At 34.8% G+C, this 12,288-nt stretch overlaps 1 protein-coding gene across 1 annotated transcript; it reads left to right on the forward strand.

Annotated features, from left to right (window-relative positions):
* Positions 1-5,021: 5,021 nt before the first annotated feature.
* LOC110272209 (uncharacterized) lies at positions 5,022-11,779 on the forward strand. Its single transcript, XM_021124134.2, has 8 exons — positions 5,022-5,371; positions 9,262-9,353; positions 9,537-9,909; positions 10,022-10,257; positions 10,540-10,755; positions 10,875-10,967; positions 11,057-11,158; positions 11,253-11,779. The coding sequence occupies exons 2-8, from the start codon at positions 9,273-9,275 to the stop codon at positions 11,655-11,657; spliced, it is 1,506 nt and encodes a 501-aa protein (XP_020979793.1). The 5' UTR covers positions 5,022-5,371; positions 9,262-9,272; the 3' UTR covers positions 11,658-11,779.
* Positions 11,780-12,288: the final 509 nt, after the last annotated feature.

Below are 12,288 nucleotides of genomic sequence, written 5' to 3' on the forward strand. Positions count from 1 at the left end.
AGTGGTATCAGCCCAAACACATTTGAACAATACCACTGTGAAGGAACAACTGTAATTCAATTCAATTATGTCCACAATTTTTCCATAATACGGAACACCACCAACAGCCACTCTATTGTCACGCATGCTTGCATAACTTCTTGTATTAGATGATACATATACTCCACTATTTTGTGTTTTCATCCCATTTTCCTTTGTTAAAGTTCTAAACTTGTACCCATTAACATTGTATGCCCCAAAACGTCTGGCCTGAATCATGGGACCGCACGCAAGCAACTGCAGGTCTTTCGATTGATGCGTACTTTCCATAAGAACCTGAAACCACATAACATTCATGCTTTATATTAAAATCGGTTTTCATATACTACTATTTCCAGGCCAAAAAAACATTGGTCAGGTTAGTATTCTCTCAACCTGATGCTTGAACCACCGAGAAAATTCTGCATGGACGACACTATCTATCTTAGCTTGCGACCTTGTCTCATGACGCAAGCTTCGCTTTGTCTTTTCCCTAAATGTACTTTATTGGAGAGAAGAAAATTAGTCCAACTAGTCACTGGGAGCAAAGAGTTATATTGGTGTTTTATAAATACATGCGTATACTTACTCAAGGAACGGAACCACGGCATCGCAGTTGACTAGCACATGACGATGAGCTTGATGTTTTTCCATTGAAGTGAGTTCGAAATGCGAAACAACCCCTAATGCTTTTCCAATAGCTGGGAACATACTTTCCCCTGAATTATGAAGAACGTCAACGGGCTCATCATCAACTCGCCCTGGTCGGTTGATTCTAGTCTCAATATTATCCAGATACCTAGAACAGAAAGTTAGGATTTCCTCAGATAAATAGCCTTCTGCAATTGAGCCTTCCGGTTGTGCCCTATTACGAACATATTGCTTCAGACGTCCTAAATACCTTTTGTATAAATACAATAAAAATCTCAGTATATACACAATTAATTGAACTGAATGTACTAAAGGGGTTTACAAGCAAGCTAACCTTTCTATTGGATACATCCACCTATAATGTACTGGTCCACCAAGAGTAACCTCATCAATGAGATGCACGGTAAGGTGAACCATGACGGTGAAGAAGAATGGAGGAAAAATCATTTCCATCTGACACAAGGTTTGCACAACATGATTCTGAAGTTCAGCAAGCTGCATAGGGTTTATGGCTTTCCCACAAAGTTCTCGGAAAAATGATGACAAATTTGCAATCACATTAGACACCAGACTCGGAAGTGCATTCTTCACCAAAATTGGGAGTAATTGTTCCATCAGAATATGACAGTCATGACTTTTCAACCCAGATAACTTGCGCTGTCACAAGTCAATACAACGAGCAACATTGCTAGAGTAACCATCTGGAAAGACCACATTCTGCAAAGTCTTCAGGAATACATCCCTCTGTGAATTTGACATCGCAAATATTGCAGAAGTATACTTACCACCTTCCCCCGGCCATAATTCCAGCCTTATACCCATGCATTGTAAATCCCTGCGAGCTTTAAGATTGTCTTTTGATTTGCCGCTATCGTTTAAGATAGTGAAGACCACATTGTCACACACGTTTTTTTCTATATGCATCACATCGAGGTTATGACGCAACATCTGGTCCTCCTAGTACGGGAGGTCAAAGAAAATACTCCTCTTCTTCCAATGCGATTCATCTTCATCCGCATCCTGACCATTGCGTCTTTTTTTGGATGTCACGCTTGAACTCTTCCCAAATGAAACGTGCACATTAGACTGTTGCCTCAATACATCTGTTCCGGATAACTTCTTTGGCGGATCTCTACCTTCAACCCGCCCGTCAAATCTATTCTGGTCTAGTCTGTATTTGTGTCCCTGATTTAAAAAGCGTCGATGGCCCATGAAACACCATTTCTGGCTGTCTCTCAGCCGCTGTGGCTTAGCATCCAAGTTACACGTAGGACAAGCTAACCCACTGTGCGTATTCCAGCCAGATAGGTTCCCCAATCCTGGAAAGTCGCTAATAGTCCACATCAGTGCCGCACACATCTTGAAAGTATTTCCCTCTTTGGCATCATAGGTTTCAACCCCATCCCATAATTGCTTCAACTCATCTATCAAAGGCTGCAAATAAACATCTATGTCGTTACCTGGCATTTTCGGCCCAGGAATAAGCGTGGATAGAATCAAAGATGTCTGCTTCATGCAAAGCCAGGGTGGTAGATTATACGGAATAAGAATCACAGGCCAGATGGAGTACTTTGTGCTCATATTCCCAAAAGGATTAAATCCATCGCTCACCAAGGCTAGGCGAACATTGCGTGGATCCGCGAAAAAATTAGTATACTTTGCATCAAACTTTTTCCATGCTTCAGCGTCCCTTGGATGCCTAAGGAAACCATCGTTATTAGACGCCTGTTTATGCCATAACATATCACTCGATGTCTTGCTGCACATGAATAACCGCTGCAGTCGTGGTATGAGGGGAAAGTAACGAAGACTCTTGGCTGCTATAGGTTTTCCTTTTCTCTTTACTGGTACGTTGAGCCTAATAATAGAACCCTTTTTAGTCTTCTGCTTCCATCTTGAACACCCACATTTCTTGCACCTAGTCAGGTTCTCATCATCACTTCGGTACAGCATACAGTCATTTGGACAAGTATCTATCTTGGTGTATTCAATACCCAACTTTCTTATTGTCTTCCTAGCTTCATACACTGTCTTTGGGAGTTTTGCTTGTTCGAATGCGTCGCGAAGTAAGTCAAGAATCATTGTTATTGCCTTGTCACTCACACCATACATACACTTGATATGATAAAGCTTCACTAAAAATGATCATTTGGAGTACTTTGAGCATCCGGGATATAACTCCTGCTCTCCATCTGACAGTAGATCGTTAAAATCCCGCGCCGCGCGACTTGGACCTTCATACAAGCTCGGTAACACGTCTTCATCATCTTCTGCATGCTCGATTGCTGTGATGTCCTCACTCCTATTTTGTATCGTGAAATTGAATGCATCGTTGACCATTTGGTGCATTTCATTCACTTGGGATATCAGATTTTCATCTTCTCGTCCCAATCCAGGCCTCTCTTCAACCGGATTCTCACCATGACGCACCCAAATAGTATATCCAGGGGAAAATGGTCATAACAACAGATGGTCGTATGCATCCTCTCTTGTTTGCATAAGTTGAAACCCGCATTTAGGATATGGACACTTTATCATGCCATCGGAGGATGCATTCGCAAACGCAAAGTCTAAAAAAGTGTTCAGTCCTTGCCTATATTCCACACTACCCCGTGACTTTGAAATCCAGGTTTTATCAATATCTAGTATAGTATCAGAATATATCGAACTAATTAATAGTGACGTACGAGATATGAGAAGACAAACTGGTAAAAATATGCATCCATCATAACTATGACGATATAGTTTTAGCTAGCAACTTAGTTTTAGCAAATTACAGTTGATATGAAATTTAAAGTTTCTGTGAGTCTACTTTAAAGTGAACACCGTGTAACTAATGTCTTTATTAAATATGTCATTACTTCAACTTGTTTTAACTAAATTATTGTGTAGGTGTCATGCAACTTGGTTGAAATTGTTTTGGTTTTATATTAACTATCATCGAAAAAATTAAATATTACAATCCAATAATGATTTCAAATTTTATGTTACAAGAAATTATAAATTCAAATCAATAAATTATATTTTATTCTCAGCCACCTTTTAATTTGGAATAAAAGTTCCCTTACAGTCTTAATTTAGATATATGGTGCATTAGTTGATTATCATTTTTAATTAGAGTTGGTCAAACAGGATTTTGAATGAAAATGATCTTGTAAAATTGATTTTGGATAGAAGTGAGTTTCTGCCAACATAATTTATGTTTGGCAATTCTATACTAAAATTGATTTTGATAAAATGAATTTGTTTGGATAATATTAGTTAAAATCACTTTTAGATAGAGAATTTGTATATTACTAAAAAAATATAATATTAATTTATAATGTTAGTTTTTAGTATATTTAATCGGTTTAATACTTCTTTTTGGTATATTTTTTATATTATATTTTTTATAAAATTATATTTTAGTTTGTTATAATTTTTTCTAATAAAAATTAATATTTATACATTAAATTAAGAATAACACGGAAAATAATATATTTTATTACTTCTTATGAATACTCTCATCAAATTTTATTACTAATTATTATACCATATACTAATTAATATAATAAGCAAGACTATTAATATAAAATTATCCTTATAATATAGTAATATTATATGTTATAAATTACTATACGGATATTTCAACAGCTATACATCATAAGCAATTATTATAATAAATTAAAATCATTATAATATCTATAATTATGTTAATAAGGATATTAATACTTATAATATTTATAATAAATCTTATAAAATAAATTATGTCTATTGTTATAATATTATGTTTACTAATAAGGATATTATTTATAATTATTTATGAGGATATTAATACCTCTATAAATATTTACAACTGTTATTATAAATTATAGCTATTATAAGAAATTATTATAATAATTTGATTAATAATTATTGTAATTTATTTATATAATTATTATATTTATATATTTTATGATTGTCATATATTTATAGGTATAATAAATATAATAATAGCTATTTATTAGAATAATAAACATTATTAATTTATAATTATTAATTATTCATAGATATAACGTAATAGAGATTATTAATAACGTACATTACTTATAAGGATAAATTATTAATTTTGTGAAATGTTACACTTAATTTCTCTCATTGATTTTAGTTTGCCTAGTTTGGGAAATTTTCCTTAAACGGCGCCCTTTTTGATTTTTATTAAAAAAAAAAGAAACTTAAACCTAAGGAGAGACCCGCAAGCCCCTGCTCCTCCCAAGACCCGACTCACCTCCCTTCTTAGCTGGAAAATGAAATAACAACGAAACAAACCCTAGTAGCCGCCGCCCTCTCTTATCCCCGTACTACAACCATTGCTCACTGCAACCACCGTCACCTCCACAGTCATGCTCCACCGCCTCGTTTTATCATCTCCCAGCGCTCTCTCTCTGTAGTGGATGGCGTCGTCTGGTCATCGGAGCCAGGATTGAAGATTCGTCACCGCCGCCGCTGTGGAGTTATCTATTGTCGTCCCCGGCGTCGAGTTCTCTGTTCTCCTCATGGTCACCGCCGAGCTTTCTCCTCTCCTCGCCGTCACTGCCGAGGTATCTCTTCTCGTCGCCATCACCGCCGAGGTCTCACTTCTCCTCACCGTCGCCGTCGAGGTCTCACTTCTACGCGCCGTTGCCGTGAATCTCTCTCTTTGTCGCCGTCAAACCGGCTCTTTCTCTCTCTGACCCTTCATCTGGTTAGATTAAAGACTGCTTCTTAAGTTTGTTTGTTCTTGTTTTGTTGATCTGTTTTTAACAATTCTAATTTACTGATTGAGTTGCTGGGGTGGCTCACTGATATACTGTTGCCGAGATTTTGTTAATATCTGACTATTCTGAGTTGCTGAGATTGCTCTAATAGTATTGTTGATTGTTTTTTCTTGTGTTCCTCTGGTTATCTAGTCGGCATTAAGCACAGTTTATTGAATTTGATTTTGATCTCTTGCTTGTTTTATTATGTTGATTTGTTGCTAATAATACTATTTGAGCTGTTGATACTGATTCTGAATTGTATGACATCTTGTGAATTTGGTTAAATTTTATATGCTATTGTTAACATGTTTTTTAGTTGTTTATTTTTTTTTTTGGGTTAAAAATTTAATTTTTCAAATGCTGTTTATTTTGATTTAGACTGATATTAGAAAAAGTATAAAAAGAGGGTTCAAATAGTACATACATGAGACATAAACAAACAATGTGACTTACCTGGTTGAAGATCCATATAACTAGCTATTGGTGTGATAATTAAGGAGTTCAACAAACTGAAAAACAAAAACCAAGGTTCATCGTTAGATATAAAAACAATTTAATGTGAAACATCTCAAAGTAGCATGTATAAAAACATTTACAGAGAAACCCAAGTAGAGGAGAACCAGAGAGGTGAATGTGGCTTCAGAAATGATTAAGTGCTGAACTTGTGTATACTGATTGTATTGCTTTTCAGTGAAATTTATTTAGTTGAATAAGCACGTTTATAACATTTGAGAATCACAGATTTTTATAATTGATTATCTCAACAAACTTTTGAAATTCCCATAAAGTTCTCTATTTTTATGTTATCCTAACCGTTTAGCTCCACTTAAATTATGCAGGTGGTACATTTTACTTTTATAAAGATACAATGGTTAACTTGTTTAAGTTAATATGGTAACTGAATAACATATTTGGTGCAACAACTAAGGAACATGTAAATTGCATAACAAAAATTTAAAAGTGATTTGAAAATACTCTAACAAACTATTTGAATTGATTAAGTTAAATCTGATTTTCAAACGGTGTTGTGATCTGATTGCATAACAGAAATTTAAAAGTGATTTGAAAATACTCTAACAAACTATTTGAATTGATTAAGTTAAATCTGATTGTCAAACGGTGTTGTGATCTGATCCCATTTCTTCTCATTTTCTGTTGTATACATAAACCCCAAAATTTCGATTTTTTTTAAAATAAAAAATACTACTAGTTCGTTTTGTTTTTGTTCATTCGTAAAGTTATTTTTCCCGCTTTCTTTCATTCTTCCAGCGATATGTCTGCATTGAAAGAAGATCAATGAGAAACCTTGTTTCCTTGTTCACCTGTTTGTAGCCCGTTTATTAGGTAAGCTTCTTCTTCGTCATCTTCATCTTCTTCTTCAGTCTAATTTCATGGGAAAAGGGTTTTAGCTTTCTGAAGGAAAACAAAAGGGTCTAACTTTTTTCGCAAAGGTCTTTCCGAAACCCATATTGTGAAAGTTTGCTCCTTTGTGTGAGAAAGTGAGCTCTGTTGTTTTTTATTAGTGTATATACATATATTTTAGAAATCCTCTCTTGTTGTGATTCTCATTTAAAGTGTGATGATCTATTTTAAAATGGATATTAAATATAATGGAAGAAAATTAAGCTAAAAGTCAAAATTTGAAGTAGATGCCAGTCCATATTCAGTTAGCAATTTTTTGGCACCAGAATTTACACAGACTTTTTTTTAAATATTGTTAGTTAAAATTCGAAAGAGATGAAATAAAAATTTCAGAAAATCTTTTGGTTTTTTTTTTTTTTTTGCAAATTTATGTGTTTATCATTAAAGAGAAGAAATAAAAATGTAGAATTTTTGTTTTTATCCACAAATCTCTGTGTTTTTTGTTTTCAAAAATATCTATAGTTTTTTTTCAAATGGTTATTATAAGAAAACTTGCTCCCACAAATAAAACAAAATAAAAAAATAAAAATTTCAGTAACAAAAGCATAGAAATTTGAGAAATTGAACATAAAATACTTACATAGAGAAAACAAAAAACGGAAAGTATTTTAACTATGAAATACAAAATATTTTACTAAACAACACAGAAACTTATCTTTTTAATTGTGTTTTTTTCCTTCTAGTTCTTTGTTGTTCTGGTTTTTTTTTGTTTTGCATTTTCTGTTTTTCCTCCTGTTGTTCTTGGTTTTCTTTTAGTGAGACAAATAAGAAAATAAGAGAAACAGAACAAAAATTAAAAAAAATGGGAAAGAGGGAGAAAGAAGACAGAGGTTACATGTTGAAGAATAGAGAAATAAAGGGGTTCGAAGCTACTAATTGCACTTTTCGAAGCTACTGATTGCACTTTGTTATATAGTTAGTTTGTTATAAAATTAAATTGTTCACACCTTATTTTTAATTGTTAAATTATCTGTCAGCAAACGTATTAATTAAAAACATATAATAATGTTGATGAAAGTTGGCAAAGATATCATTATTATTCATAGTTACAATTCAACGACTATATAGATACAATTTTTATTGATATTCCATGTCAGGTAGTATATGTCTTTGCAAAATCTTTAATTATTCGGACCCTTTGTATTATTGACTGCCATGCTATGAAGGGCAATTCTGTGTGGTTGCATATGGTATGGCGGGATTGTGATAGCATCATAGTTCACCTTGTTTATGCTTCTGCTCCTTACAAACAGTTTCATGAAATACCCTAACGGGACAACATATCTAACTCTCGTTCCTGTTTCTTTGCACAATAAAGCTGATCCTATAAAGTGGATTGATCCTATGATTTCACTTATTTTTGTATATAGTTATAAATATAGTAAAATATCGCTGTGCCTGAATAGAATCCAGTGATGCAAAATAGAAATTAACTGCATCAATTTATTCAATGTTTGTGAATTTGTGCATGGTCTATACCATGATTTGGGTCTGCAGGACCTCACCGTGCAGACTAATCAAACTTACACTTTTTAATTGCAACAAAGCTACTTTTGGTTATGATTGAGTCATGAGTACTTTCTTTCATATCATAGATTTGTTTTGTGAGGTCTTTGGAGTCTCGATAACTCAAATTTGACATTATTTGTCCTTGTTCACTACGAATTCTCTGATCATGCCAAAAATAATATAGTAGTATTTTGTTTGAGAAGGAATTGGCTTGCTGCTAGATAGATTACTTCTACTTGTAGCTGTTGAAATAAATAATGTTGATTATGATTCTTGATCTTCATTTCATTTGGTTGCTGCTTGGATTTTTGAATATTTGGATTTTCCTGTTTGTTACATTCTCTTTCGGCACAAACTGTTTACCAAGCCGATTCAGTTCCCTTCTTGTGTTAATTTTTTTCATATTCTAGATTTGTTTTGTGAGGTTTTTGGAGTTTCAATTACTCAGCTTTGACATTATTTGTGCTTGTTGCCTATGAATGCTTTGATCATGCAAAAATAATATCAGCTGTTATTGTATTCCAAATTGCAATCATGAAGGTCCCTTTTGGTCACGTGTAAATTTGGAACATGTTAAATTCAACATTGATGCTGCATGTATTGTTATTAGCCTCCTTCTTCATTTATACATACCTTTCTATAACTCTTAGGTTTGGTGTTAACATTAAAACAAATTAATGTTTTTTATTTTAAACTAATTTAATTAGACTTAGTTGATTATTTTGTTAAATTATTTAAAAAAACTTAATTCTAATATTCTATCAGTTTATGATGTATCATGTAATGTGTCTTATTGTGTTCCATATATATTGCATAATTTTTTATTCCCTATTTTTGGGGGTATAATGTGTATTCTCTATTTGTTTTAAGCATTTTTTTTATGCTGTGTTTGTCATGTGACTAGTGTTTGTAAGGATGCCTAGGAAACCAAGGTACAACATTATACGGGAACCCCCGAAAGATGCCAGAACTAATGCCAGTACTGAAGAGACAACGGTTAGTGTTTGTGGTTAACATTTCTTGACGTAACCTTATGTGAAAATTATATGACCTTCAATTGTATCATCGAACCCCATTAATTCTTCTCCCTGCAAAATTATTAGTTTATAAAATAAAATAATTCTCAATATTAATTCGTTTTCTAAGATATAATTCCAAATAGTTTCACATTGCGTTAAGGTTGGGACCACGACTAGAGGAGCTCAGACATCGCAGGAGGAACCACGTGATAGGGTTCCTCCGATATCATCCTCAGCTAATAAAGCTCCGGCTTCACGTATGAATGAACCATTTCGTGCACCGCGCATCGATCATAGGAATGCACAATCGAGTACTGCCGATGAACCTCAAACTCCAACAGACAACATAGAGACTCGGCATCGCGTGGAAGTGGCTGATCATGAATTAGGGGATGAGGATTACGACCCAGAGGAGGATGAAGTTCCGTCATTTGATGACCACATCGACGACTTGTTTGCTGCCCAAGAAGTCGAAGGTCAGCATAACAACAAGAAAGCCAAATATACAGATTTCTGGGAAGTTACTGTTATCGGTAAACAATTTTTCCTCCCATTTTCGTAAACAGTGATCTTTATAGTCCTTTACTTCTATTTTTCTTTTGTGCAATGATTAGAGAGTAATTTTGTTTCCCATACACATCTTAGAGGACGGTGTGAGAAAAGTTTCTAAGCTGAGCGTGAAGGAGGCTATAGGCCTCCCTTCCAATACGAAGATAGTACTCCAGTTTAACAGTGAGCTGCAACCGATTAGTCAGGCGGCAGGATTACTGAGTGGTTTCATAGGGAGTTTGGGTGCGGATTATTCCCAGTTCCCCATACACTTAGAAAGTTGGAAGCTGGTGAGCAAAGCAAAGAGGGATCATGCGTACGACATGCTTAAGGTAGAACTTTAAGCTTCTACAATTTAAGCAATTTTAGTTTTCAGTTTTTTTTTAGGTCTTTTGCATGGGTAATTTATATGGTTACAAATATTTTTATATTGTGTTTTTCACATCATTATTTAAACACTTCTCATTTATACGTAATTGCGATTGCTTGTACTGGATTTGAGGGTCATACTTCAACAATTTAAATTAGCCTGTAATGGTTGTGGCATTTCTTAAATATATCAATCTTATACTTGTTTGTTGGTCTTCGTTAATGACAATGTAAACTAATTGCAGCGGGTCTTTTATTATGAGGACGATGCCGGAAGAAAAATAAAGCGTGATATTTTGAAGAGGATAGGAAAGAACTGGAAGGATTCAAGGCACCACTTGTTTCATAGGTGTTACAAACAACTAAGGACTTATGAGGAAAATCTTCAGCATCACCCGAAAGGAATAGACAAAAATGATTGGAAAAAGTTCGTTGACTATCGCCTGAATGAAGAAACGCAGGTAAGCCTTGGTATATTCTATTATTTCCACATAAAAACATATGTATACATAGTAATTCCCTTACAGTTTATATTCATCATATCTTTCTCATCTGCATTTGTTTTGTTATTTGTTCATAGAAAAAGTGTAAACAGAACACTTTAAATTGGAGCAAGCAACTTTACACACATACTGGGGGCTCCAAAACCTTGGTAAGAAAAAAAGACGAAGTGGTAATAAGTCATCATTTGCATTAAGATTTTGATTAAGCTTCTTGGAAAATTTTTTTGTTTACTAAATTGTGTCAATATCAACGATATAGGAGAGAGAGCAAGGAAGGCCCGTTGGTAGAGGAGAGTTGTTTATCATAACTCATAAGAAAAGAGATGGCTCGTATATCCACCCTGATGCGCGTGTTGTTAGTGTAAGTCATGTTTGAAAATTTGAAGCAATATATAGCTTACTGTATATATGGTGCTACTGTTAACTTCTTTCTTTCCAATGTTGTATATTTGTAGGAAGCAATTACGAATGTTGAGAGGCAGGATGGATCCTCTAAGCACATTTCACAGAATGACTCGCTAGCACAAGTTCTCGGAAAGGAGCACCCAGGACGAGTTCGTGCCCTAGGTGCTGGACCATGTCCCACCCAAGTCTTTGGTAACGCTGCTGGACAACCGTCGGGTTCTGCAGAGTCGAATGCAGAGGATAAGAGGATGATTGCAGAATTGACGGCTAAGTTAGAAGAAGAGCGGGCGAAGAGACAGTCAATACATAAGGTCTTGGGATATGTAGTCCAACAGTTAGGAGGCAATTTGCCAGTTGAGATTGCTGAAGAGCTGCCTTTTGTGGGCGGTACACCGGACTCGTCATGCGCAGGGCCATCTGCATCTGGAAATCACAACCCGCAACAAAAATCTTGAATTTCAATTGATGGTTTTGGATACTGTTTACATTTAAGTTGGTTTAGTACGTTAGGCTTATTTTATCCAAGTTGTGCATTCTTACTTTATTTTGGATGATATTATGACAATTTCGTTATATATGTTATGTTTGCATAACTTTAATCTGGTTTGTTATGTTAATTGAGCTGTTTTACTTGGTTTAAATTTGTTTAAATTAGTTAAAAAGTAAAAAAATTAAAGTTTAATAAGCATTCTATCAAAATAGGCAAAACAGTAGAAATTTTAAAATTATAATGGAAAATTTTAACGTTTGGCGGCGGTTTTGAAACCGCCGCAAAACTTTTAAATTCTTTTTCCTGCGCGACATTTAGCGGCGGTTTGTAACCGTCGCAAATTCGTTATTAGCAATTTTCCTTCACATACTGCGGCGGTTAGTAACCGCCGCCAAACCTAAATGGCATTTTGTGGCGGTTATTCCAGCGGTTGACTAAAATCGCCGCAATCCGTTTTGCCGCGCCCTGTCTTCTGGCGTTCCCAAGAACCGCTGCGAAATATTTTGCGGCGGTTCAAAACCGCCGCTAAACGGCTGTAGGAACCGCCGCTAAATGGCGTTTTTGTTATAGTGAGGGAAGGTGAAACCAATACAGAT

This window comes from Arachis ipaensis, chromosome B5 (genome assembly GCF_059453495.1).
Source record: "Arachis ipaensis isolate K30076 ecotype BB chromosome B5, ASM5945349v1, whole genome shotgun sequence".
Taxonomy (NCBI): Eukaryota; Viridiplantae; Streptophyta; class Magnoliopsida; order Fabales; family Fabaceae; genus Arachis; species Arachis ipaensis.